The 27,051-nt window shown below is 52.6% G+C and overlaps 7 protein-coding genes across 7 annotated transcripts; 4 read left to right on the forward strand and 3 right to left on the reverse strand.

The window, feature by feature from the left end:
- Window positions 1-3,303: 3,303 nt before the first annotated feature.
- CAOG_09090 (hypothetical protein) lies at window positions 3,304-5,690 on the forward strand (the record flags this gene model as incomplete). Its single annotated transcript, XM_011272521.1, has 7 exons — window positions 3,304-3,362; window positions 4,296-4,376; window positions 4,444-4,527; window positions 4,617-4,700; window positions 4,787-4,870; window positions 4,957-5,037; window positions 5,141-5,690. The coding sequence occupies 7 exons, from the start codon at window positions 3,304-3,306 to the stop codon at window positions 5,688-5,690; spliced, it is 1,023 nt and encodes a 340-aa protein (XP_011270823.1).
- Window positions 5,691-6,067: 377 nt separating this feature from the next.
- CAOG_07418 (hypothetical protein) lies at window positions 6,068-8,043 on the forward strand (the record flags this gene model as incomplete). Its single annotated transcript, XM_004343227.1, has 9 exons — window positions 6,068-6,108; window positions 6,218-6,301; window positions 6,391-6,474; window positions 6,533-6,616; window positions 6,703-6,786; window positions 6,876-6,956; window positions 7,044-7,409; window positions 7,800-7,953; window positions 8,020-8,043. 9 exons carry the CDS (start codon window positions 6,068-6,070, stop codon window positions 8,041-8,043), a joined length of 1,002 nt encoding a protein of 333 aa, XP_004343277.1.
- Window positions 8,044-8,073: 30 nt separating this feature from the next.
- Window positions 8,074-13,239, reverse strand: CAOG_09091 (hypothetical protein). The gene is made up of 9 exons (XM_011272522.1): window positions 12,866-13,239; window positions 12,294-12,333; window positions 11,495-12,136; window positions 10,811-11,258; window positions 10,194-10,673; window positions 9,625-9,999; window positions 9,134-9,526; window positions 8,494-9,036; window positions 8,074-8,421 (listed from the first exon to the last, which is right to left on the reverse strand). Exons 1-9 carry the CDS (start codon window positions 13,134-13,136, stop codon window positions 8,149-8,151), a joined length of 3,465 nt encoding a protein of 1,154 aa, XP_011270824.1. The 5' UTR covers window positions 13,137-13,239; the 3' UTR covers window positions 8,074-8,148.
- A 770-nt stretch (window positions 13,240-14,009) lies between these two features.
- Window positions 14,010-15,831, forward strand: CAOG_07421 (hypothetical protein). Its single transcript, XM_004343230.2, has 2 exons — window positions 14,010-14,070; window positions 14,439-15,831. The coding sequence occupies exons 1-2, from the start codon at window positions 14,026-14,028 to the stop codon at window positions 15,732-15,734; spliced, it is 1,341 nt and encodes a 446-aa protein (XP_004343280.1). The 5' UTR covers window positions 14,010-14,025; the 3' UTR covers window positions 15,735-15,831.
- Window positions 15,832-17,179: 1,348 nt separating this feature from the next.
- On the forward strand, window positions 17,180-18,706 carry CAOG_07422 (glucosamine-6-phosphate N-acetyltransferase). The gene is made up of 5 exons (XM_004343231.2): window positions 17,180-17,454; window positions 17,943-18,005; window positions 18,091-18,221; window positions 18,302-18,363; window positions 18,448-18,706. The coding sequence occupies exons 1-5, from the start codon at window positions 17,292-17,294 to the stop codon at window positions 18,587-18,589; spliced, it is 561 nt and encodes a 186-aa protein (XP_004343281.1). The 5' UTR covers window positions 17,180-17,291; the 3' UTR covers window positions 18,590-18,706.
- On the reverse strand, window positions 18,671-25,185 carry CAOG_07423 (Pik4cb protein; the record flags this gene model as incomplete). Its single annotated transcript, XM_004343232.2, has 4 exons — window positions 18,671-19,046; window positions 19,184-19,544; window positions 19,701-19,818; window positions 19,937-25,185. 4 exons carry the CDS (start codon window positions 25,183-25,185, stop codon window positions 18,862-18,864), a joined length of 5,913 nt encoding a protein of 1,970 aa, XP_004343282.2. The 3' UTR covers window positions 18,671-18,861.
- Window positions 25,186-25,555: 370 nt separating this feature from the next.
- Window positions 25,556-26,965, reverse strand: CAOG_07424 (iron-sulfur protein I). Its single transcript, XM_004343233.2, has 3 exons — window positions 26,358-26,965; window positions 26,071-26,204; window positions 25,556-25,949 (listed from the first exon to the last, which is right to left on the reverse strand). The coding sequence occupies exons 1-3, from the start codon at window positions 26,928-26,930 to the stop codon at window positions 25,727-25,729; spliced, it is 930 nt and encodes a 309-aa protein (XP_004343283.1). The 5' UTR covers window positions 26,931-26,965; the 3' UTR covers window positions 25,556-25,726.
- Window positions 26,966-27,051: the final 86 nt, after the last annotated feature.

A 27,051-nucleotide genomic window follows, 5' to 3' on the forward strand; every position in this document is an offset into this window, starting at 1 on the left:
ATGTAGAACCGCACACAGACAGTGAGAAGCATCGTGAGGGCGTCGTGGTTGGCTCGATGTGGCGCGTGTTTCAACCGTGTTTCAACGGCTTTCTTGTTTCGGCCATTCACTTGCGTGTACTCGCCTCGTCCTTGCAGATGCGACCGTGCCTCTTTGGCCACGTGTGTACATCTGTCAACTCTATCTGAATCCAATGCGGCGACGACCTGGCACGAACACTGGCATCAGGAACTTGACCAAGGTAAAACCGGCAGTTTGAAACAAGCGATCGTGTCTTTTTTTTTTCTTTTTTTTTTTCCATTCCCCAACTTGTGCCCTGCCCTGTGATTGCACGCTGCACGAGCCGCCCCACTCACACTGCAATGATGCCCCGTAGTCGACCTGCACCCGCGCCGCGCCGCGCCGCGCCGCACACGACCCTGCTGGCCTAGACTGTACGCTGTGCTGAACGAAACAATGACTTTTTTTCTCACTTTCTTCCCCCACATGTTGGTGATGGTTCCACAGGCGTCCGCGACCCTCCACCGATGCTATCATCAAGAAACAGAGCCACCTTCAGGTAAGTCACCAGTTCCCACCCCAAGGTAAGTCAATGGGAAGCCGGCTCTGCCAAGACTCCAAGGAACTCCAGTGCCCCAGCGGCCTTTCGTGGTCCCCTCGAGCCCTGCCGCGGACTGCCTGCTTGGTACGTGTGGCAACATGCTATAATGATGTTGTGCAAGTGTCACTGGGGCGGGAAGACATGTCATGGTCGACTGGTTGGTGTGACTTTGGGTTGGTGGCACCGACGCTGGGTGCCTCCACCCCAAAGGTCCGCCGATCGGCCGCCTGGCACTGTTTTCATGCACAACACACTTGTACAACATCACTGTAGTGTGGAGCCGCGGGTACCGGGCCGGCAGCGGCGAGGCGGCGGGCCCAAAAGCCCAAATGCGTCAATCTTCAGAGCCCGATAGCGGGCCTCCCGAGCGAGCTGCACCGTTCTTACTGTAGCAATAGATAGTTCATACTTAGCACTAGTAGCATACAACGTAGAAAGGGCGGGGCACCAATAGTACGGCCAGGCCAGGCCCCCGACCACCCAATGCCGCCATTGGGGTCCATTGCGTCCGCGCGCCTTCGCACCACCAGAAACGTGTAGTCAGTACCAAATCGAGTCGAATGTACTAACTGGCGGGACGGTAGGACTGAGTAGAGAGACGTAGAATTTTTTCCCCAGAACCGAACCGAAGCAAAAAGCGAACTTTGCGCCTTTACTGCACTTCGGGGTTTGGACCTTGCGAGCCGATTTTTCAAGATTCGGATCAGCCAAAGTTTGTTCTATCTAACAATGTAAAAATATCGATGGAAAGTAGGTTGGGCATGGTGGTCATTTTTGGGGATTTTTGCCCCAGTCATTTGCATTACGTTCGACCTCGACCTCAAGTCCCCCCTCCACCCCACTTTTCGGCGCTTTTTCGATGTGACTATGTTTATAGACACTAATGAACATGTTTAGACCAATAAAACCATGGAAGTGCCGGATTCCCCCAATTATGCTGATTTTGCTGAATTCACATTGGCCGAAAGTCGACCCGGCTCTCGACATGGGGTCTACTTGGATTCACCACAACTGCAGAAAACAATCACACATATACAATAGAAGTAATTTTAAGCAAAATTTTCGGGATTCAAGGACGTGATGTTCGCGACACCGCGTCTTTGGGAGGCCTGGCTTGAGCAGCAGGAGTGAGATTTTGGGCTCAAACTTTGGATTTGAGCAAAACATTGAGATGACTAACAATTGGAAAAGTAAGAGCGGTATAGATACTGTCCAACACAGAGCCAACCACCCCCTGAAAATCAGCCAGCCGGTGGCGATTTCGTAATACACGGCCTACTTTACCTACCAGCGTCATAAATCAAAGAGAAAACCCGGTCAGCTGCTAGAAAGCGCAAAGGAAGGGCAGGTGGTAGGTCAAGGGACTCGGTGGGAGGCCGTCGTCCGGAACCGGCGCAAAGTGCTCCCAACCCACCGATCTCACGATACAAGACTGTCAATCCTTTGAAACTTTGGCAAACAGAGTACAACACATATTAAACCAGGAATCCCGAGCGAGAGTGAACAATCTACGATGGTGGCCCGAAAGTGGGCAGTGTATGGAATCCAGCTCAAATCGGTGCTCCAGCGGCGTCTCACGCGCGCTTCTCCATCTAGACCAACGGGATCGTGGCGCCGCGTTAGCCACAGGTGTTACAAACATAGAACTACTTGCTCCAGCAGAGGAATCGCCATGGAAGGTCCCCAGAGGCCATGCGCTCCGATATTCGGTGGATTATCCGCCCAAACGGGCTCGGAGGCCCGAATCACCCAACTGGTCAAAGATCATGTCATAGCATGCTATATTTTGGCGTAAGACAACATTAAAACTTGGAATCTGGTGATAAAGCGGATGTAAGGGCCTTCAGGGCTCCGAAACGCTGTGTTCTGTTACCTGCTGGCAAAGTGCCACGATTTGACTGTGAACCAATTTCCGTACTCAGGGTCCACTAGAGGTTGCGCTGTTCAAGCCACAGCTATATGGAACCAGCGCACACTTGAATCGCCTGCGGGCGGCGATGGAACCAGGTGAGGAGCCGCAGAAAGGGCGTATTCATGGGTTGGACGAGAATTCAACAAAACGACCATGATGTGCTTCTGGGGCCGTAGCCCCGATGCCATCCGCTTTCAACCATGTTCTCGACGTTTGGTATGCATGAATATACTGCTGAAGCTCTAGGACGGCCGGGAGACCTCGCTTTCGGTCAGAAACCCAGGAACGCCTTTTGTTCACCTGAAATCGCGGCAAACCCGCCCAGCGATATTGAGCTCGTTTTTACTACCATCCAAAGCCTCCAGACATGGAATTACGTGTGGAAAACCGTATTCCAGAAGAGGGAGATGTAACAACAAGATGAGTTGGAGATACGAGGTCAAATGCAACCCGGCCGAAACGACACCGAAAACCTGACAGCTCGCCGTTCACGCCATGTACACCATAAAATCCTCCTCCCACCACACGAGCACAGTTGCATAGTGAGGAAATAGCAAATTCCAGGTGTTCGGACAGCTTTGCAGCAGTCTTGGTCAAAATATGCCAACCTGGCCCAAAAAGCCGACTGTGCCGATCTCGGCTCCAATCATAATTATTTTTTCACCGACACGCTTTCCAGCATATTGGAGATGAGTTAGATGATTTGCCATCATCAGACCGTCGATTATATCCTCCTGTATGGGTGAAGTGCAAACCACCCCTCAAAAACACCGATTTAGAGGGGTCGCAAATGACCATCTTCCCGTCGACTTTATCCCGCTTCACCACTATCAGTATATTGCCGACATTGTAAAAACACAAAGTACAGCCGAAAGTGGAGGTTTGTACATGCTTTGTCGAAATGGGGTGGGTTGGAAGGAAAATTTTTCCAAGTTCGAAAAAATTCGAGTTTCAGCCTGGTGACTTCCACTTGAGACTTTTATGACCGACGAACGATTGTAACCCACATTAAATTTGCATGGGGAATCCGAAAATACCATCCGCGAGGTGGTGGCTCGTGTCGACTCGTCAGGGCAAATCGCTTGTTTGAGCTTCAGGCCACGCCAAGTGCTCGGAGCGCCGTTTTTTCAAGCGCAATCGAGTTTACACGATATTATAAGGATACCCTTTTGGAATTTCCGCCAGAAACAGCTCAGGTCGGGCAGGGCACCCGAGCGAAGCCCGCCAGCGATTCCAGTCTCTGACCTTCCCTCCGCCCCATCTCCACTCCCCGGCGTCCGTTCGCCTCCGTTTCAATTTTAGAATACTCCACATACATTCTAGTTTCTATTTCCAACGCGGCGAGGCTGGGGAAAAATCCTATCCAAATCTGTTAGTATAGGTCATTTTTCCTAGTGAGTTCCTTTTTGTGTTGTTCAGTCTTTTGTTGGAATTGTGTGAATTGGGATTTCCATGAGGTTCGTTTGAGAGTTGCTGTGCGTTGAGCTCCCCCCCCCCCGTTGTTGATGGCCTCGTCAGACCCGTGTGCTTGGACGCTGTGCTTGACGGTCGAGGAGCGTTGCTTGGAAGGAAAGGCATCGGGAATGCTGGACACTTCTGCCTTCGTTCATCCCGCCGCCATCAGTCTCAGTCCGACGCTGTTCACTCCTGTTTGAAAAGGGATGATGCGAAAGAGAGTGGGAATTGGGTTGAGGAAGTGATCAGGGTCCGGTCCGGGGGTGGATACCAAAAACAAGGGCTTGCATTCACTCCATCTTTTGTTTCGCTTGCTCGGAATGATAGGTCAAACATGGAGCTGAGTAGTATGACGGAGAGACAGCGCGAGTTGTATGACCAAGTCAAGAACGCGGATGGAGAGCTCAAGTAAGGGAAAAGCCCGAGTTGATTGGAACATCACATTGTGATACTGACGAACTGACTGGATGGACAGATTGGATGGGAATCGGATTGGCGAGGCTGGAGCACAGGCGATTGCTGAGGCACTCAAAATGAACACGACGCTGACCCAGCTCGAGTAAGGCATCTCACTGTTACTGAAGCATCCACGAGCCTGTCATCCAGTTGAGGACGTTCAAAATGCTCACTGATGGAGGAGACGGACAGTCTGCAACTGAATCAGATTGGCGATGAGGGTGCGCAGGCAATTGCAGAGGCACTCAGAGCGAACACGACATTGACTTGGCTCAAGTGAGTTATCTTACGAGTACTTGTACTGATACCGTGAGTGGGTGATTCATCAGACCGCATTCAGAATTCTCATGGATGGAGGACAGGCTGAGTTACAACCAGATCGGCGATGCTGGAGCGCAGGCGATTGCTGAGGCACTCAAAGTAAACAAAAGGATGACTTTGCTCTTGTACGTTACGGTGCGCGTTGCTCGTCTCGCGCATTGAGCCTGGGTCATTGCTACGTCGTTATCCTGCTCACCCAATGTTCTGACAGCCTTCACTATAATTGCATTGACATTTTTGGTTCTCAAGCGATCGATAAGGCATGTCAAGACAAACGCAAATTTCGGCTAGAGTAAGTTTGATCTTGCCAATCACAGCCGTTGATGCTCAGACAATGTTCCTCCCACCGATGGAGTGGTCACTGATTGATCATGCCTCGCTTGTTCGTTTCACAGCCTCCGCGATCAGATCAACCCTCTTGCATTCTCCTTACTTCCACGATTGGCGAGTGCTGGAGACAGTCACACCGTGTTTGGCATGCTGACCAGCGGGTTGGAGCTGGAGAATCAGCCCGCATGTTTACCTTTACTACCAACCGAGATTGCCGAGCTCATTATGGACAAGGCGCATTACTGGCAAGGCGTGCAGAATACCAATCGATTGTGGACTGACGAGAGACCCAGTTCTCTCAAAGTCAGACTGCCTCAAGGAGATTTAATCCGTGTGAAAGCAATTCAAGTTCTTCGTGACTGGAAGCGTCCCAATAACATCGGTGACTGTGCTTTCGATTTGACTGTCCGAGATGAAAAAGGTGCTGTTCAGTACGAATGTGCTGTGCACCCGACTTTCGTCAATTGGAACCTTGCACTTGCGACAATCTGGCCAGCGAGTCATCCCATCGTCCGACAAATGCGCGAGGGCTGGGAAGTTCAAATTCGACCCAGCAAGTTTGCTCGAGATGTGATATTTGAATCGCTTTATGTCGGATATGTCGACCGACAGTGATCACAAAGCGCTCATTTGACGAAAACATTTAACGTTCGCTCAGCAGTTTCGAAAGGCAATACCTTGCTGGTCGGCCACCAGTCCACCTCGGCCTTTCATTCCAAAAAGATGAAAAGTACACTACTGTGGCTCATCAACCACTTGTTCTTCACTTTGTTCGAATTCGTGGACACGTTCGAACGAGCATTCTCTACAGTACTGTACTTGCTCCTAAAAATCCAATGTTTGGTCGAGTCTCCCGCTCCGTTTTGTTCACCGACTGAGCATGACTGCAGAGCCGATTTACAAAGTGCCGAGACAATAATAGGTTGATCTGAGAGTGATGTCGCTTTTGGGCGAGGGACAGTCTATTTCCTTGTGATTCATTTCCTGCTGCAATGCTGTCTTATGAGAGCATGACGGAGAGACAGCGCGAGTTGTATGACCAAGTCAAGAATGCAACTAGAAGGCTCGAGTGAGAAGAAAGCCAGATTGATTGGAGCACCACAGTGTGATGGCGCGTGTGTACTAAGGAACTGGATGGGCAGTCTGGACCGGATACGGATTGGCGGCGCCGAAGCTCAAGCGATTGCCGAAGCACTCAAAGTGAACACAAAATTGACTTCGCTCAAGTAAGGCATCTCACTGTGACTGAAGCATCCACGAGCGAGTCATCCAGCGGAGGGCGTTCAGAATGCTCACTGATGCAAGGAATGTACAGTTTGTGGAGCAATCAGCTTGGCGAGGCTGGAGCACAGGCGATTGCTGTGGCACTCAAAGTGAACAAGACGTTGACTGCGCTCGAGTAAGGCATCTCACAGCGGAGGGCGTTCAGAATGCTCACTGAGGGAGGAGAAGGATAGTCTGCAACTGAATCAGTTAGGCGATGCTGGAGCGCAGGCGATTGCTGAGGCACTCAAGGTGAACACGACGCTGACTTGGCTCAGGTAAAGCATCTCCCTTGACTGTTGTATGTGAGTGGGCAATCCCACAGACAGCATTCAGATTGCTCACCGATGAAGGGGATGTTCAGTCTGAATGATAATCTCATTGGCGATGCTGGAGCGCAGGCGATTGCTGAGGCACTCAAGGTGAACAAGACGGTGACGCTACTCGAGTAAGTTACTGTGCGCGTTGCTCGTCTCGGGTATTGAGCCTTGGGTCATTGCTCAACGTTGTTATCCTGCTCACCCAATGTTTTGACAGCCTTGACTATAATTGCATTGGCATTGTTGGTTCTCAAGCGATCCATGAGGCATGCAAAGACAAAAGCGGATTTCGCCGACTGTAAGTTTGTTCTTAGCGCTAAGACAATGTTCCTCCCACCGATGGAGTGGTCACTGATTGATCATGCCTCGCTTGTTCGTTTCACAGCCTCCACGATCAGATCAACCCTCTTGCGTTTTCCTTACTTCCACGATTGGCGAGTGCTGAAGACATCCAAGAAGTGCTCGGCATGCTGACCAGCGGGTTGGAGCTGCAGAACCAGCCCCCATCTCTTCCAGCGCTACCAACCGAGATTGCCGAGCTCATTATGGACAAGGCGCATTACTGGCAAGGCGTGCAGAAGACCTATCGATTGTGGACTGACGAGAGACCCAGTTCTCTCAAAGTCAGACTGCCTCAAGGAGATTCAATCCGTGTGAAAGCAATTCAAGTTCTTCGTGACTGGAAGCGTCCCAATAACATCGGTGACTGTGCCTTCGATTTGACTGTCCGAGATGAAAAAGGTGCTGTTCAGTACGAATGTGCTGTGCACCCGACTTTCGTCAATCGGAACCTTGCACTTGCGACAATCGGGTCAGCGAGTCATCCCATCGTCCGACAAATGCGCGAGGGTTGGCAAGTTCGAGTTCAACCCCCGTTTGCCCAAGATGTGCTATTGGGAAGGCTTTATGTCGGATATGTCGATTGACAGTGATCACAAAGACGAATACATTTAAAGTTCTCGCAGCAGTTTCGAAAGGCAATAGCTCGCTGGTCGGCGACCAGTCCACCTCGGTCTTTCATTCCAAAAAGATGAAAAGTACTTTGTATCCTCGATAGTGGTGAACGCTGGCCTGCAGTCGCAGCTTGCCTGACCGGAACTGAGTCCGGATGTCTATTGCGAATATGCTTGCTGTGTTTCAGCACTCCGACGACAGCCAAGCTGATGCCTGACTATCACGCCTGTGTTTGTGTTGGATGTGTTGATGAGATGATTGCGCGTCAAGACAAGTGCTTGATCTGCCGCAACATCCCGGCCTCGCATTTCCAGGGTACTTTCAACCAGCTCCGTGGGCGGGTTTGTTGCTTAAGGATTTCCTGTGACGCGGCTGTTTGTGCTAACTCTTGTTTTTGTGTTCTACAGCCTTCGGTTGTGCGAACAGTCTGAGGACTGTCATCCCCATTCCCCAAACGCAAATTACCAAACACAAATCATGTATTGTAACAATCAAACACTCATGACTTGAAAAAAAAAGCACAATCCCCCACCAGCTTACTCCATAAACCATCGCGATCCAGCAAGCTTTGTCGGCAGCGGCGGCTGAGCAGGCGCAGCAGCCTTGGTGTTGGCTCCTTTAGCGCCCTTGGCACCCTTTGCGGCTCCTTTAGCAGCGGGCGCCGGAGTTCCAGTAAACGAAGAGCGGTACTTGGCAATCAATCCCTCGAGCTTGGCCTCGTCCTGCTCCTCTCGTGTCGGCTTCTTGTTTGGCTTGCCAGCATTCTTACCGCCCTTCTGGGGACGCTGTGTCTTGGTCCGCGCCTGAGGCTGTGCATGGCAGTTAGTGCACTGGAATACAACGTTCACGTCCGAAACACTCACCAAGGATTGGCGTCTTACCTTTGCATCGTTTCGGCGGCCTCCCTGTTGTTGCTGTCCGCGTGGTGGGCGAGAAGAAGCATCGCCCGATTCTTCACTAGCCGCGTCTTGACGAGCGCGTTTGAAAGTGGCACCAGCTTCCGCTGCTGTGCCAGCATCCGATCCGCGGCGCTTTTGACCGCGAGGGGTGGCTGTCGCGGCTGCGGGATCCTCCTCAGTGGCAGGCTTGCCTTTGCCCTTGCCTTCAAACTTGGGCTTGCCTTCGAACTTGCCCTTGCCCTTTTCAAACTTGGGCCTGTCGTCGTCTGATTTGGTCTTGTCGAATTTGCCCTTGCCCTTGCCCTTGTTGTCAAACTTGGCCGAGCTGTTGGCTGGCTGGTCGGCAGGCTTGTCTTTGCGCGCAAACTTGCCCTTGGTCTCCGGCTTGTCCCCGTGCGCATCTTTGCCTTTTGCGCGGTCCCTGCCGGCAAACTTGCCCTTGCCCTCTTCCTTGCTGGCACTGCCGCCTTCCTCCTTTCGGCGGGATTTGAGCTTGGTAAGCATCTGCTCTCGCTTTTGCAAAGCCTGGATTTAAAGTAGAGCACAAGCGCACATCAGCGCAGCGGGTGAGCAACTCGGGTTTTGCCCCAATTGTCAGCTGAGAGACAAGCTATGGACTTACAAGTTGGTTTTCGACGGCAAACTCGACGATAGGACGTTTCTCGCGACCAAAGATGTCAGGATTGTTATTGAGATATCGGAGAGCGGCCAATGCGTGAGCATGGTCACGAAGCTCAGTGAAGCCGAATCCAGTCGATCGACCAACGCCATCGGCGTCAACGCGATCCTTGCTGCGAACAATCTTGGCCTGTACAACCTTCACCTGGCGCGGTTTCTTGCCATCTGAAGGGGCTGTCTGCAACGCTCCGCTCTTTTTGACAGCATCATGGATGAGCTGCTTGAGCGCCTTCTCATCCACAGTGGTGGGAAGATTGCGAATCGAGAGACGAGTGGTCGAGACGAAATAGTTGGGGTTTTTGAGCTTGGCTCGCTTTTCTTGCTCGGCCTTGGCACGCTGTCGAGGAAAAAAAAAAGAGAGGGCATGTGAGTGTTCTGGAATCAACGACAACCGAGAATACTGCCAGAAATCAACAACAGCAATCCCAACCACACCTTTGCAAGATCAGTCTTGGACAGAGTCAAGGCAATCTCCGAGTTGGGATCGATGGTACCCTCGCGAGCCAAATACAGATTGCGCTTGTCGGTCAGCTTGGAGGCCGCCTCACGCTTCTTTGTATTTGAGTCCATCAGCTGCTTGGCCTCGTTGCGCTCAACAGCAAGAGCAACCGAGAGCGTGCGCCCATCCAACACAATACCAGAGTCATTCATAATGCTCGGACGCGCGCCGCCAAGCTGCAATCCCGACGAGCTGCTGGCAAGGCACTTGTCGGCGCCATCCTTTGACTTGAATTGAACAAAACCAACACCCTTCGACAGTCCATTGTCGGCATTGTAGCAAATTCTGGTGTATGAGATGGGTCCAAACTCCTGCGAGATGGCGAGCAAAAAAAGAAAAAAAAAGAAAAAAAAAAGAAAAAAAAAGAAAAAAAAAGAAAAAAAAAAGAAAAAAAAAGAAAAAAAAAGAAAAAAAAAAGAAAAAAAAAAAACAGCGAGCGTCAATCTCGAAGTTGAATTCAGGCCCTGCACAACGTTGCCAAATGTGCGCCTGTTTATGTTGTTACCTTGAATCGCTCTTGAAGCGCTTCTTCGTCAGTGTCATACGCAAGATTACGAATGAAAACAGTCTGACCCTGGCCAACGTCATGCTTTTCAAACTTTGGCCGAGACTCGGTCGCCTTGTTGTCGTCCTCACCGTCATCTTCGTCCTCGTCGTCGTCATCATCGCTGTCGTCGTCGTCGAACTCGTCCAACTCGCCATCGTCGTCTTCGTCGTCCTGCGGTGCCTCCAGGTCCTCGTCATCGCTGAGGTCTTCTTCCTCGTTTTCTTCTTCGTCCTCGTCCTCGTCCTCTTCCTCTTCTTCTTCGTTGTCCTCATTGCTGTCAGAATCGCTGGCGTCGTCAACATCCATCTTGGCGGATGCTTCTGCGGGCTGGTCGGCTGCCTGCTGTTGTTTGAGCTCTTCGAACTTGTCTTTGGCGACAGCGAAATCGACTGCAACTGGGCGTCCGTTGATGGGTTGATTGTTCATGCCAGCAACCGCCTGTCACGCAAAAGAGAGACAAAAACACAAACAGGCACACATACAACCCCCCAACAAAAAAACCACAAGTGAGCCACAATCGCTTTCCCCCCTCTCCCTTGTCTCAAACTTTGAGCAACGCCCCCAACGGAACATACGTTTGCTGCGTCAATGTAATTGGTGAATTGAACGAATGCAAAACCTTTGAGCTGGACACCATCGGGCTTGAGGGGCAAAGCAATTTCCTTGATGGGGCCGTACTTGCGGAAGGCCTTCTCAATGTCAAGCCGCGTGACGTTGAAGGGCAGGTTGCGCACAATCAAGCGGCACTTTCGCAGGGCTTTTGCCGAAAGCTGGCCATCGAGGAAGCGTTCGCGTGTTTTGAGCACGGCAATAACGTGGTTGCCCTTGAACTCGTGGGCGTTCAGCGCGGCCACGGCAGCTTCTGCGTTCTTGTGCATCGTGTAGACTACATGGCCGACAGTAATATCACCTTGGAACGGATAGATGGTTTCCTCAACATCGCCAACTTTGCGCATCCGCTTGTACAATATCTTTTGGGTGATGTTTGCGCTTAGGCCTTTAATGACGACCGTGCGGCTTTCTCTGAGAGCGAGCGAGAGAGATAGATAGATAGATAGATAGATAGATAGAGAGAGAGAGAGAGAGAGAGAGAGAGATAGATAGATAGATAGATAGATAGAGAGAGAGAGAGAGAGAGAGAGAGAGAGAGAGAGAGAGAGAGAGAGAGAGAGAGCACGAAGAGGGTAGAGTCAGAGATGAGAAAAAAAAATCTCAAAGAGCACTGCGGTTCAAAATCGCTAAAAATGCAGGGGACTTACTTGGACTGTGGCCGTGCGACGGAAGAAGCTTGGTCAGACTTGGAGGGCTTGGAAGTGGCCGCTGGAGGCTTTGTCTCTCTCTTCTTGGTGGAGGGCGCGTCAGGTTTGGAGGCTGGTGAGTCTGCGCTCTTTGATTCTGCCGTCTTCTTGGAAGCAGCATCTTGTGATGGCTTTTCTGACTTTGATGATTCTGCGGACTTGGGCGCCTCTTTGGCCTGTGGCATAGCGGGAGTGGTCTTTTCAGACTTTTTGGATGCAGCAGCGTCCTTGGCGGCCGCCTTGTCTGCCTTGTCTGCCTTTGCCGGCTTCTTAGCCTCGGGCTTTGGAGCGGGCTTCTCATCCTCCTCATCGTCTTCATCCTCGTCGTCCTCATCGTCGTCGCTTTGGTGTTGCTTGTTGCCATCGTCGTCAAACACAACGCGTTGACCAACAGGTTTGGCCGCAACAATGGCATCAAGAGACTTTGCCGGGCGGGCAACGGAGGACGCGTCTTCTCCAGCAGCAGCAGCAGCGGCTTCCCTGGCTTCCTTGCGTGGATCGCCACGATGGCGCTTGTTTGCGAGATCCACTGAAATGATTTTGCCGCCCAAGCTCTTGCCATTCATGGTTTCGATTGCCTTGAGGGCATCGTCTTTGAGCGCACTATTCGAAATCCAGCCGTTCAAAGTGAGCAAGAGATGGGTGTCTTTCATCTTGTTTTTTTGCCATGCATGCATGCATGCATGCATGCCTGTAGTGGTTTGCTGTGCTTGTTGTTTTCAAAGTGGTTGCGCGTTGGCTCGAGGTGAATGTAACTTACAATTGCACAAATCCGAATCCACGGCATTTGTCTTTGGTTCCTGCCAAACAAAAAAACAAATCCAACAACGACACGTGAGTTGCATTGATCCACACTTTGAGCATCTGTAATGATCGCCTCTGTGAATGCATTGGAGCAAGTGGTGGTACCGCCGTTTGATTGATACATCCATGTGGATATTGTCAGTATTCTTGAGGCTCCAACCCTCTTCCCTCCTTCCCTGCATTCGAAGCCCCCCGCCTCCACCCTCTTAGAATCATGCACGAGAGCATCATCACAGATTCGAAACGCTTGATCTCCGACAAGGCCGATGCAATCCATGTGGACATTGTCAGTAGACTGCAGCTCCTTCTCCCCAGTCTTCCTCGAAACCCCCCCGCCTTCCTCCCCTTTTTGAATCATGAAACAACGAGCATCATCCCAGATTCAAGACGCTCGAGCCTTCCATCGGGACGGGTTTGGCGCTGGAGGGATTTTTGGCTGGGAGTTGCATTGGAGCTAACAAGTCCACATGGCGCAATGGCAATGCACTTGTAGTACAAGTGTGCAGTGTTTGCCGACATGGGGCGCACCTTTCTCAGTGACGACGAAGGCAGTCTTGACGGGCGCAACGTCGCTGAATGCGGCTTCGAGCTGTGCGTTGTTCATTGCGAAGGGGAGGCCGCGGATGAAGAGCGTGGCGGCGCTCTTGCGGACGTCGTCGCTCTCAACGAACGGCTTCCGACCACCACCACCACCACCACCACCAGCAGCAGCAGCAGCAGCATTGGAGCCAGATGCGCGCGAGTGAGAGTGGTCCGGGGTCGAGTCCGTGTCGACGTCCATCGGTCGCGGTTTGCCCATGTTTGCTAGATTTAAAATGGACGAGTGAGCTTGAGCTCGGAGACAAAGCCAAAGACGCTCAGAAACAAAAAAACGAAAAGAAAACAAAAGAAAAGAGAAGGAAATAGAAAAAAAAAATTCAGACTGCGGGTTTTTTTGAACGAAACTGAGACGCGCAATCTCACAACCTCGAAATTGTTCCTCCGTTGTCCTTCGTACTGAGCCTGGACAGAGCTGCAGGATGCATTTTAAGACCAACAATATCTTGAATACTCTCAGACGCCGATGGAGTGCGTGGTTTTATTGAGTAGGTGTCTCCAGCAAGCCAACACATCCGGCACTGAAAGGCTGAGCTCGCGTACATCTGAAGCACACACCAAATCCACAGAATAAAACAAAAAAGCCATCACATTCGGACCTGTGTCATCTCTTGTTGGCGCAGTTCTCGTTCAAGCTGCAGCTCTCGTCCTCGTTGCCGTGCGTGCTGAAATCGCTTCAAATAATCTGCGATAATGTCTCGATCATCTTGTGCAAGATTTGGACGGCGAATGAAGCGCCAGACGCGCTCCCAGCGGGTAAGAACTTCAATCAAAGCATCGATAGTGTGGTCCTGAACCAGAGGGTCTCTTGTCGGCCAAGGGACTTGGTCAAGCGAGACGACAATTTTTGGAGTACGACCACTCCTTGCCCAAGCACAAAACAAATCCTCTGTTCTGTTATCCACGGTCAGCTCCCTGAGTACCTCAAGAATAGCACACACTGAGGCAGTGGGCCCTGGAGGAGGGAATTCGGGTTGCGGCTTCATACTGTAGCAAACTGCGCAAAAGACTGCCGAGAAATCCTGATCGCGTATGAATTAGGAAACCTGACATGACCCAGTCCTTTTCATTTTGCCGGAAACTGCGACGTCATGAGCCCTGGAGTCACTGGCACTGCTTCCAGCCCAACAGGCGAAGTAAGAAGCTCTTCTGTTTGAAAAGCGAAGGAGTTTGCACATTGGACTGTTGTTGAAGCCGATCAAATGAGAGCAAAAAACGAGAATACACACACACAAAACAACATCTTTCGCTGATGTCACTTTCTGGTCTGTGCGAGACTGCTCCGGTCATTCCCGACTGGCCGACAATTGGGTGTGAGCTTCAAGAAGAAAGGAGATCAGGTGCCAACTACAGCAGCTCGCGCTGCATGGGCGGAAGGCGAGACAACAAAGCGAGATTTCCTCCTGTTGTTTTTTTTTTTTTCCTTTTTTTGTTTGTTTGTTTGTTTTTTCCCCTCTTGTTCTTCTTCTCCCTGCATGTTTGCTCACTTTTTCCGACGCCTTAGGTAAGCCGCCTCTGCCGTGAATTGGTGTCCACCAACCACACTAGTGAAGTAGCGCCATCTGGTCGGCTTCCGACGACGTGCTCGCTCGCCGCTAGTATCTACAGCACAGCGACAGAAACGTCGGCACTCGCTGCGCTCAGTCTGACCTCTCCAGTGGCGTCAGACGACTTGAAAGCGGGCCTGACGGTGCTCAGCACTGCGCTCAACTCGCCGAATCTCGATTCGGTGTCGATGTTCAAGCTTGAGCTGCTCTTACTTGAGCAGTTCCTTCTCTATCGACAAGTCCTCTTGTGCGGTCCACTGAATGTCGAAACGTCGACTCAGTATCGGCAGTCACTGGCGCGTCTTGTGGCTGCGCTCCCCAGGCGGTCGCCCGACGAAAATGAAGACGAAACTCAAGCCAAAACGAAGCACCCAAGCCTGAGTGACGATGGGTGGAAGTGGAACCCATTTCCACAGGCCACAACACTGGTAATGCTGCTGGAGGAGGAGTTGGCTCTCCGCTCAGCTGCAAACAGCGTTCAAGATTTGACCGAACTTCTCGAGCTTCTGGGCGCGACGTTCGAGATTGGCCCGCCACGCAGCCGTGCAGAGCTCTCGGATGCTGCAATCAAGACATTGACTGAGATGTACTTGCACATGGCCTTTGCAGGAGACAAGATTGGCCGCTCGGTTGGTCGTGCTCTCGCGCATTGGGTGTACAACAACGAGTCTGGAAAGGGCAAGCTCCGCCAAACCCTCTTCGAGCACGACAACGAGAAAAGGACCTTCTTGGAGCATCTCGGCCGACTCGAGATGTCTGCTGAAACGGCGCCTTCATGCGCCCTCCTTGTTCAGAACTGGGTCTGCGGCGACGAGGAACTACAGAGAGAGATTGTTGACTCGCTCTTTTTCACCCATCCTTGCCAGTTCTTCTCTTCAACCTGTCACAAGCCGCTCCTGTCCCTCAATTCTGCTCTCATGTCATCGGCTCGGCGACTTTGCGTCATGGTGCGCGAGGTCCACCCGGGCAGGCACGCCACCACAAGCGTGCTTGCTGGTCTCGCCGCCAGCGTGGCTGAGCTGTTTGTGCGGTGCTTGCGGGAGATGCCGCTACAACTTGTTTGTGCGCAGCTTCTGCTCGAGCTCAAATCGCACGTCAAGCTCTCACCAGGGGCAGAGTCCGAGGCAATCACGATGATCGCATCGTTTCCCAAGTCGAAGCTTGCTGAAACGCTCCGTCCGCTGGTGAATGCGAACATTCGGCCAATGCCACCGCCAGCTGGATCCAAAATCGACATGGCCTGGTTCGACTGATCGCTGTTGGTTGGTTGTTTGTTTGCGTTGTTTGTTTGCGTTGTTTGTTTGCTTTGTTTGTTTGTTCGGACAGTTCGACCTCTTTGTTGATCGAGTTGCTTGCCTTCTTGTGTGGACATCGGTTTACACCTCAGCTTCGACAGCTCGAAACACCTGCAGGTGGCAGGAGTGAGTAAGCATTCTTCCATCCACCACGATGCAGGTAACACGAACAGCAACACATACATCGTCGTTCACATTTCCGGTACATGTATGACTTTATGTGCAATTTGATGTATGGTGTTGTTGTCGGGTTGATTAAACGACGAGAATTCTTTGTCCCGATTCGAACTCGCGCCCAGCCAAAGGTCAATGCAAAGTCAAAATTTCATATTGCTCCGACCGCCGCCATTTTTTGCACATCGTCTATATTAATAATGCTGAACAAGAATATGAAGAGAGCCAGGTGCAGGGTGGTCACCAGTTTTTGTCTCTTAGAAGGAGGGTTTTCTCTAATCCATTCGCAGTCACTTTTCTAAAGTCGCTGAAATCAAGGTTGAGACAAGTTGAACGATGCCCCCAAGGTGTCGCCATTTAATAACCAGCAAAGCATTGAATGCTACCCACCAACGTTAATCAGGGGTGGGGAGGGGGCGAAGAGGAGGTGTGAAGAGGGGAAGTTGAATTGCTGCTCCCAATGGAACTGGCAGAGATAGAGCTCCGCATGCGACCGTGGAGAGGAGGACACACTTATGGAGCACAGCAAACGATCGTACAAGCGCAAGGTGATTTGGGCAGGGGGCAGACTTGGGACGCCCAGACCAAGGCAAGACCACTCGACTGGAGGGAGCAGACCACACGCGGCGATCAAAGCAAAACCGCACATGCACAGTCAGGCTTGCTCAAAGAGATACTGTGCTTGACGATGCGACCGTGTGGATTCAACCAACACACAGTGACATGCGGAAATTCGGCACTGGGGCGGGGGCGAGGAGAGCGGTCAATGAGCCGAAATTGCAGATTTTGGCTTGGCGGCAAATTGAGTCGCGAACACGAAGTCTTCACCACAACAAGTGGGTGGTGGGATATCTAGCACAGCTTGAGTGGTGCTAGATTGAGTGATGCGGCGGCTGAGCGGAGTGTGTCGCGCGCACGAGCCGTTAGCGTTTGGTTTGCAAAGTAATCTTAAAATCTTGAGCACTCAGCGCTTATGGTTGATGATTGAGTGACGATGGCAGATGGCAGTATGAATGAACCATCCATTGTGCATTGACTGTTGCATTGTCACTTTTGGTACCCTTGCATCAGAAACTACAAAATTTAAGCCGATCAATCTTTTTTCCCGTACAATGGCAAAGCAACAAACACCAGATCAACCAGAAGACCAAGTAAGTATCTCAAGTCCTCACAGACGTCTAAATTTCTTCCTCTTCCTTCCTTCCTTCATTTCTTACCTCAAACACAAGTGTTGTCGCAGCTGAATCTCAGTCTTTTTCTTGTTTCTGGGCCTTATTTCAGTTACTCAACATTACCTCGTCTCCCTCTTCGTTTCGCTTGATTTTCGCGTGCGGTGTCACCATGAAGCAGCAACCTCAACACTTGTTCAACTCGGATGTGCTCGTCGACCTCGAGAAGGAGCAGCCGGCCGATGAAAAAGTGGCCTTCACAACGGGCGTAAGCCCTTCCAATCCCGGCGCCAACCTGCTCCTCCGTCCGCTCGCGCGTGACGACTATGAAAAGGGTAAGCATTGACGCATGTGCTAGCTATGGCTGGCGACGGGGGGGGGTGATGGGGGGGGCTTTGTGTTGTTGTTTGACAAGCTGTCAAACTACTCTGCGTCGCCTTCCACTTGTCACCGCGAACGCAGTTGCCACTGTGTCTCGTCGCAAGGCTGCTGATAACATCACAAACACGAGCGTGTGTGCAGTACCTGGAGGGTCAGAGGACCACGGCAGGCAGAGCCTGGGTTGGGTTTGGCAGACAGAGCGTGGGTTGCTGTTGGTTGGAAAACCAATTGCGGTCTCGCTCTTCTGATTTTCCGCCACTCTCACAACCAAGCCGTGGACGGCAACGTCATGCAGGCGTCGATTATATTGACTGGCACCGAATAGTATCCTCACCAGCCCAGAGGGGTCCAGGGGGACGCGCTTTGACAACATTTGTGTTTTCCGTCCTACTCACCTTCTTGTCTGGTTTTTGGTCTGTTTTCCTATCTGCTCGTCATGCAGGCTTTCTTCAGCTCTTGGCTCAGCTTACCACTGTCGGCGAATATCCCAAGGAGCAATTTGAAGGTTTGTTGCTTTCATGAGGAGGTTTCAGCATGTTGCGCAGTTTTCCTTTAGAAGTGGTCTGACCCCCCCCCTCGTTGTTTCTCAGAGCGATTTGAAGAAATGCGCGCATTGAAAGACACCTACTACGTATGCGTGCTCGAGGACACGACGACCGGCAAAATCATTGCGACTGGCACTCTGGTCGTTGAGCGCAAGTTCATCCGCGGAGCTGCAAAGGTGGGTAGATGATTGCCCCTTCAGGAGTGCTCTTTTGAAAAATCTCCACTTACCTTCACACTCTTCCTTGAATTATCCAGCGAGGTCACATTGAAGACATTGTCGTCGACAGCAACACTCGTGGCAAGCAGCTGGGCAAACTGTAAAATCAAATATGCCTTTACAATTCAAAGAGTTGTTGTTTTTTTCAGCTCGACTCAATCCGTGTGTGTGTTTCCATCAACAGCATCATTCAAACGCTTCGTCTGCTTGCCAAGCGAACGGGCTGCTACAAGGTCACCCTGGACTGCAGCACGACGAACGTGCCATTCTACGAAAAGTGCGACTTTAGCAAGGAGGACATTCACCTGATGACAAAGCGGTTCTGAATGCGTGTTTTGTGCTTTTGTGCTTTTTGTTGTACTCTACCCTGTGTTGAATTTCTGCTGCATGCAACTGCGATTGATCGTATAAGCTATATTAGAACAACAAGAAAAAGCGCACAACGATCGAGCACGAACAAAAAAAACGAGGTGGTGGTGGTGGTGGGGGCACGCGACAAGAAGAAAACCAAAACCGAAAGAAAAAAAAAATCGATGGTTCCAAAACGATCTGATGATGGGTCTGAAAAGAACGGACATACGTCTCAAAGGAGAAAACCTTAAAGAATGCCATTCGTAATATACTGGTAGTTGTCGTACAGCCGGGTGGAAAGACTCGACATGCTCGAATCAATCATGTTGTTGACCAGAACAATGATTTGTTCCTCGGTCAACGACATGTGGAAGCGATCACGCAAGCTGCGGACTGTCTCTTCACGTGCCACAAAGCATGGAAGGCGCGAGCCTGCAGAAAAAGAACAAAGCAGCAAGATAAACAACGAATTGAGCTCACAGGTGGCTGAGGACCGCACAGCAAAAGCAAAAAAAACAACAAAAAAAAAAACATAAAACGAAAAAAAAAAAAAAAAACTGCACACACACCTTTTTGCATAATTTCAACAATCATGGAAATCTTGTCCATGTGCTTGCGAGCAGCGATAAAGCCCTTCAGCATGAGAATCTTAAAGTACTGGTACATGTCGCTGTGCAATCCTCCCATGACGTCCACAAACTCGTGCGTGAGCTTGAACGCGGCCGTCTCAAACCCGAGATTGCGCGGCGAGTTGGACAGGAAGAAGCCAAAATCAATGTGCAGCAAATGACCATCGGCATCCAGCAGAATGTTGCCGTTGTGGCGGTCCTTGATTTGCAAAAAGTAGCAAATCAACGAGTATGCCGCCAATGACTCGACAAAGTTGCGCCGCGCGTTCAGGAAGGATTCAGAGGTGAGCTCGCCAAACTCCTGTTTGGACACGATCGTGGTGAGACCTCGGTTTCGCTCAAAGACCCCGGGCAAGACAAGCAAGCAAGCAAGCAACAACCAAAGAAAAAAAAAGAAGAAGAAAAAAAACAAAAACAAAAAAACAAGAACAAGTAGACAAAGAAGCGATTCTCGTACCTGTCGGAAATACTGAAGCAAGTAGATGCCAGTATTTTTCTTGATGGAATGAAGGGAAATTGCGTTCGGCACGGTTTCAATCAAGCCGCTCTCGTTCGATGTGACAAGAATTCGCACACTAAAAAACAATCCGCAAAATGAGTCCAACCAATCCAACCATCTTTCTACAATTTCACCACAGCCGCGTCCCCTCCCCCACACACGCACACAGCAATGCCACCAAAACTTCAACTTACGGGTGCAGCCACAGAGGCAACCGCTCTTCTTGCCAAATATTCTTGAACTGAGAAATGAGCTGACAAGCAAGCAGCTCTTGACGCAAATCATCGCCACTCTTCACAATGCAAGAGTAGACGTGCCAGGTGAGCAGGTGCCCGTACGGCGAGGAGCGACGAATTCGCTCGACCTTGTCAGCCCATGGTTCCTTGAACGCTGCCGCAGAAGGATCGTCAGCAGAGGCGTGGAAGCGGGCGGAAGGGCTGTTGAAGGCCTCCTCAAGCCGGTTGCGAATGTCCCGAGCCTGGAAAAACGACGGGCGGACAGTGGCGACGTGATCGTCGAACAGCAGCGAGTCTGCGTGAACTTGGTCGGCCGTCGGAATGGTGGACGCGGCAACTGCAGCGGCCGCGGCCGCGGCTTGTTGCTTGGTTTGCGACCTTGACTTTTGGTCCATCGACCCGGAGCGCCCAGAGCTCTTGGAGTTGGGCGAAAGAGGCAGCTCCAGGGTTGAGCCGGAGGAAGTGGGCGACAGGGAGCTGGATGAGGAAGCGCTGACTTCGACAGGAAGGTTTGTTGAGAATGTTGCTGGCAAACCAGGTGCACCCGGTGTGACTACAGCAGCATTATTCAGCTGCAAACCAGTCGCTGAGTTCGGGGCGCTGAGGCTGGTCGAAGGTGAAGCAGGGGTTTCCGCGGCACCGTCCTCGGGCTTGGCGCAAGATGCTGCGTCCTTGGCTTTCGATTTGCCGTCGGGGGTTTTGGTGATCAACGCCTCGGGCAAAGGCAGGTTCAAATTCGAGACGGCTTGATTTTCAGACGTTGCAGCCAACAGTTCTTGCTGTCGCGTGGAAAGTGGAAGCAGAGAAAGTGGCTGAATCGAAGGGCCGCCGATCGCAGAAGGATGCGCTTGCGCATACTGGTCGCCACTGCCAAAGCTGCTGACGTGGTTTTGCATGAGCGTCGCAACGAGAGGGTCGCTGGACGTGCTCGAGCTGCTAACGACACTGCCCGCACGCAGAGAGCGGCGAGGCGTGCGATACTCTTCCTCCATCGACGCGATCGAGCACGAATCCACGTCCTCGGTCAGCATGTCGTCGTTGGAATCAATGCTGCCAATATCAAACGCCACGCCGCGGCTGTTGAGCAGCACGTTGCTCGGACTGGCGTGAGCGGGATGAGAGGGGGTGTTTGCAGGCAGACTCGGGGATCGGAAAGTGGGCGACTCAGAACGAGACGATGCAGACATGCGTGCCTGCACCACAGGGGCCGAAGTCGGCGGCGATGGTTGGGACTTGCCGGCGGGAACCGCTTTCGCTGCCGAGACATTGAGGTGTTGTGCTGGTTGGAAGAGCTGTTGTTGTTGTTGTTGCTGTTGATGCTGCTGTTGATGCTGCGCGTGTTGTGACTGCGACTGCTGCTGTTGTTGCAATGATGAAAGCTGGGGCACCATACCATCACTGTGAAGGGAGAAAACAACGCCACCCGCTCCGACAGTTCCAATCTGCACACCGGCCAATGACAAAGAGCGACCACTGGCCGGGTAGGGAGACGGGCCACCGCGCGAGAGTGACGAAGGTGAAGCAGCGCCGCTGGTCGGCATGAATGCCGGAAGTTGGCTGTCATTGTAAGTAGAACCAGTGGATGAGATTCCAGAATCAGAAGTGAAGGTGCTGACCGCATCGTCAATGAGGATTTTGGAGCGACGCGAGGACGTGGGCTCAACAAGCTTGCGATGCACTGGGTCGACAAGCATGTCAACACATTCCAACACTTCGACGTGGATGAGATACGGAACCTTGGCCTTGGAGTTGAGGGTCACAGCCTCTTCCGGTGGAATTCGCACAACATGGTGATTCATGTTCTCCACGATAGGCAAAAAGACGCGCGCAGGCAAGTTGTGATTGAGCAAGGCGAGTTCGGCAAACAGCTGCGTTTTGCGCATTTCTTGCGAGCGCAGCAGGGCCAAGCGCGATCCAATCTCAATCAATGCCTTCATGAAGTTCATTTGCCCAGCGAGCACATGGTGCAAAAGAACATCCATGGGTTCTTCATCAGGAGGCGAGCCAGAGTTGCTGGCATACGTCTCGTCAAAGGAGTCGGCGGGCGAGCGGACGTGCTGGAGCAGCTGCGACGGATGTTGGTGCAGAGCTGCAGCGCTTCCGCCGCCGTTCGCCACACTGCTAAGAGAGGTGGACGAGGTCGATCGTGTGTTGAACAGACCGACGGGAAAATCGAAAGCGTGGCCGCTGGAAATGTTGGGCGCCATAAAGTCGCCATCGTGCATGGCAAACTGCGTCGTGCTCATGGAGCGCGCGGCAAATGCTGCTTGCACGGCTTCCGACGGCGTGTTTGGGGCAAACGTCGCGGAGGCACTGTGCGGGAATGCAACGGGCGGAGACGCCGATTGAGTCGGAAACACGAACGGTGTGGACGTCACGGAAGCCGAGCTCGTCGACACCGACGAGTAAACGCGGCGGTGCAGACTATGCGACATTTGTTGTTGAGGCTGCTGGGAGCCCAGGAGTTGAAGGTTGCTCGACGAGCCCGAGGGAGAAGCGCCGAGCAAGGAAGCGGCTCCAAGCAGGTGGTTGGGCGATTGTTGTTGCTGTTGCTGTTGTTGTTGTTGTTGTTGTTGTTGTTGTTGTTGTTGATGTGGCTGAGACTGTTTCGTCGCGGATGATTGTGGTGGCGCGCCCTTGAGGAGTTCAATTCCAGACCTGCTGCGCGTGGCTGTCTCATGCATGGCTGGGTTGCTGGAGTGTGGCTGGTCGGAGGACAACGAGTTGCTGGGCAGGGTTGGGAGATCGGATTGGGTTCGTCGGTGCTTGGCAAACACGGTGGATGAATACTGACCGAGCGTTGAGCCAACAAGACCGGCACCACCAGGAACGGGCTGGGAAGCCAGACCACGATAGTAGCTAACAGACGGCTGCACAGAGTCACTGAAGGGTGCTGTCGTGGACGAGGCATCGCGCGAGGAGGAGCCGCCAGAGGCCGAGATGGAGGACAGAATGGACGCGCTCGAGTGAGAGCGAGAGCTAGAGACTGGGGGATGCTGACGCAGCGCAGCCGAAAGTTGCTGGTCGGACTGCATTTGCAGGAGCACGTCGTCTGCGGGATCTTCGGCCGTGTCCATGTTGTCTCGGCTCAAATCGCGCTCCAAATCACTCGAGCTGTCGCTCTGCTCGAGCCCTTGCCGAGATTGGTGTTGGTACGAGGAGGTGGATGCGCCAGAGGAGGAATTAGCGAGTTGTTGTTGCTGTTGCTGTTGCTGTTGCTGTTGCTGTTGGTGGTGGTGCTGCTCGTACATGTACTCGTTGGCAGCGTGAGCCAGTTGTGCTTGGAGCACGCGCTGGGTGGGCATCTTGACACGAATACCCAAGATCTTGTTTCGCAGACGCAGACAGCGTGCGTGGCGGGAGGAGGACATGCCGTCCTGCATGGACGAATCCAGTTGCCAAACGGCGAGCAGGGCAAAGTAGGCGCTTGTCGCACAGCGAGCAAGGATAAAGTGCTCCACTGCATCTGACTCGTTGGGCCGTCGGATGTACATGTGCAAGAGCTGCGTAATGTAGAATTCGACCTGCCGTGGTGGGAGACGAAAGAGTTCGTTGCAAAGATAGTCCTGAACACCCGCATCAGGGTACTTGTGCAAGTATGAAATGGCCAAGAACGTGTCAAAGAATTCGGAGCGGAAGAGACGCAAGAGCCACGACGACTTGGAGCCGCCAGCACTCGCGCTGCTTGCGCTATTGGAAAAGTTGGACGCCACAGGGGCTGCCAACCCAGCGATCGACGATGGCAAGTCGCTGTTCGAGACGAGCGACGAAAGCGAGCTGGAAGACAAGGACAGCGCGGAATCACCAAATCCAGTGGATGAGGAGAACTCTTGAGCGGACTGTTGTTGTTGTTGTTGCTGAGTTGGCTGAGCGTACAGCCCAAAGGCTGGCTCCTCGGCAAGCGTGGAAAACGGGGAAGCTGGAATCAGCACCACATTGTTGCTACCAGAGCTGCTGTGGCGGGAGTGCGTGAACAAGTTGTTTGGACGGTTTCCCGGTGCAAAACCTGTTGCTCGTGGCTCTGAGGAGGCGATCAGGGTGCCAGCGGAGCCCGCAGAGCCAGGAGTAGATACCAGGCCACCGGGGCTTGCCGTTGCATTGCCACTAGCATATGGTGCTGTGCTAGATCCCGCAACAGCAGCAGCAGCAGCAGGTGTGAAGACGAGCGGGCCAGGAGCGGTTCGAGCACTTCCTTGGGACGACGACGCTGCAACAGTCTGGCTGGACGACGGCGAGGTGGTCATGACGGCTGACATGGACACTACGAGCGTCGTGAGTTGGTCTGACGCGCCCGTGGACGACGAGGACGAGGACGACGACGTCGAGGCAGAGGCTTGGAGAGAAGCGCCCGAGCTCGACGTCGACAGCGGCTGGTAGCCCTGCGGCCCTGAAGCCTGTGCCTGATGATGATGATGAGTCTGATGTGGTTGTTGCTGTTGATGTTGTGCAGTCTGCTGTCCGTGGTGGTGGTGGTGGTGGTGGTTGGACGAGGCCGCGGACGAGGATGACGATGACGGGCCGACGAACGAGCGCAATAGAGCGCCCAGCGACGAGTGTGACGACGACCGCGACACGGAGACGACTGCCGGCGTTCGCTGTCCCTGTCCCTGTCCCTGTGACTGTGACTGTGACTGGGGTTGTGATGACGGCGGCTGGGGCTGTTCGGCGGCGGCAGACGAAGCAGTCTCGGCTGATGCGCTTGCGTTCCTACTGCTGGGCAGCGCGTCTGCCGCTGACACAAGCGTCGTTGCTGTCGTTGTTGCTGCTGTTGCTGGTGCTGGTGCTGGTGGTGTCAGAGTGGCGGTGAGTGGAGCAGCAGCGGCGGCGGCGGTCGATGCAGCAGCGGGCGTCGAGGTCGCCGTGCTGGGAGCTGCTGCGATGGGGAAGGGCGACGATTCCGCCGCGACTCCAGCGCCACTCGCAGCAGCAGCAGCACCCGATGACAATGACAGTGCTGATGGCGTGCCAGTGCCAGTGCCAGTGCCAGTGCCAGTGGCGGCCGGCGTTCCTGTGGCTGGGAGTGTGGCCGCCACGCTACTACCGCTACCGCCAGCAGCAGCAGCAAGTCCCACTACACCAGCACTCCCACTCCCACTCCCACTGCCATTCCCACTAGCACTAGCACTAGCACTAGCACTAGTGGTCGCACTGGCGCTGGCGTTGGCGTTGGCGTTGCTGCTGCTTCCGCCAAAGAAGCTCGAAAACATACAGAAAAAAAAAAAAAAAAAAAAAAAAAAAAAAGGGAAATGATAAAAAAAAAAAAAAATACAATCAAAACTCAATGGAAACTCAATGGAAAAAGTCAACGAGTTTTGCTTCAGAGTAAAGTAGACAACAACAAGGAAAGCTGACGTGTAGAGTCATTTACATTGGAGCAAAGAAGAACGAAATGTGAGATTGGACGAAACATGTCACATTGCAAAAGACAAGGAAGAAGTGAGGAACGAGCGAGCGATCGAGCAGAGAGTGGAAATGAAAACAAAGCGGTGATCAACAAGATGAAAAGCATGAGCAATGGGAGGGCTGACAAGGAAGCCAAACAGGGAAGCAAAGCAGCGAACGACAGAAACAAAGAAGAGGGATTTGGTCGTTTGAATGTAATGTACAAGAAAAGCCAGCAATTTGGTGATACAAGCACCACGACAAAACATGGCCGTGTCTGAGCAGAGGTCACAAAAAAAGCATTCATGCAAGCATGTGTGGTGCGGGGGGGGGGGAAAGGAAAAAAGAACCAGACGAAAAGCTGGATCATGCCGACTTTGGCTTGGATTTCGCTTCCTTTTCCTTGGCAAGCGCAAATTGCTTGAGGGCAAAGCTAGATCCGCAGCCACATGACGAGTCTGCTTGAGGGTTGCCGATAATGGCAAAGGACGACCGAATGAGCTCCTTCTTGTACGTGACGGTCGCGCCTCTTAGAAACTCCAGCGATTTGCGATCTGTAATGACTTTGGCGCCGTCCCGCTCAAAGATTCTGTCAAAGCAACAAGCAGCGAGTAACAATCCACACGTTAGCCACACAGACTTCCTCTTCGATACACATGCAACAACACACACGCAAAAAACACCAAGCAAAACAAAAGAGACTACTCAACTCGTCCCGGGCGGTCGCGCTATTTTCTGGAACCAACTTCCAGATGTACTCAAAACCATCGCATCCACCGACCTTGACGGAGACACGCAGTGCGAGTCGATCCTGAGCTGGATCCGAGTTCAAATCGCCCATGCGCTGGAGGTTGTTGTTTTCGATTCATCCAAAAACAGAACAAAGTGGTTAGTTCCATTGAAACTTTGCCTCAATTGCGACTCGTTCACTCAACAACAACAACAACAAGGCCAGCTTCCAAGATTCTCAGAACGCGAGGGTGTGGCCCCTGCTTACCTTTGCGAATTCTGCAGAGAGCACGACTCCAATCGGCGCTGCGTGGCTGCCGTCAACGAATGCAGGCACACTCGACGTAGCAGCAGCAGCAGTAGTAGTAGGAGTAGTATTGGCAGGAGCGACCGGACTCGAAGGACTTGGCACAGCCGCCGCTGCAGACGACGACATGAAGCGTGCGTGCGCGGCCATTGGCATTGACATTGGCATTGCGTCGCGAGTCGTCACGGCGGTCGCGGTGGCAGAGCGGCGGCTGTGGAAGAAGGCACTTGCAGCAGCGAATGCAGGGGTGGCGACGGCGGCGATCTGGTCCTCCTGTCGCTGTCGGTGTTGGTGAGCAGCAGCAGCAGCCAAGACAGACGAGCCAGCGCGGCGTGACGACTGGTGGAGGCCTCCGCTCCTCGTGCTCGCCTGGCGCCGCGGGGCAGTCGCTGCAATGCTACCGCTCGTAGTGCTGGAAGGAGTGCTGGCCGGGGCGGGCTGTGTGGCGGCGGAGGTGCTCGCTTTGGCGGCAGCGGCGAGTCCCAGCGCGGGTAATCGCAGCGTCACTTGCTGCACGGATGACAGCGAAGACATTGTCACAACAAGGGAAGCAAGAAACAATGACTGAGAAAAGAATCAACATCATTAATCAGCAAGAGTGGGAGCTGAAATTGGAATTAGAGATGGATGTTGGAGGCAATACAAGAGAGAGAGA

Source organism: Capsaspora owczarzaki, assembly GCF_000151315.2.
Source record: "Capsaspora owczarzaki ATCC 30864 unplaced genomic scaffold supercont2.15, whole genome shotgun sequence".
NCBI lineage: Eukaryota > Filasterea > Ministeriida > Capsasporidae > Capsaspora > Capsaspora owczarzaki.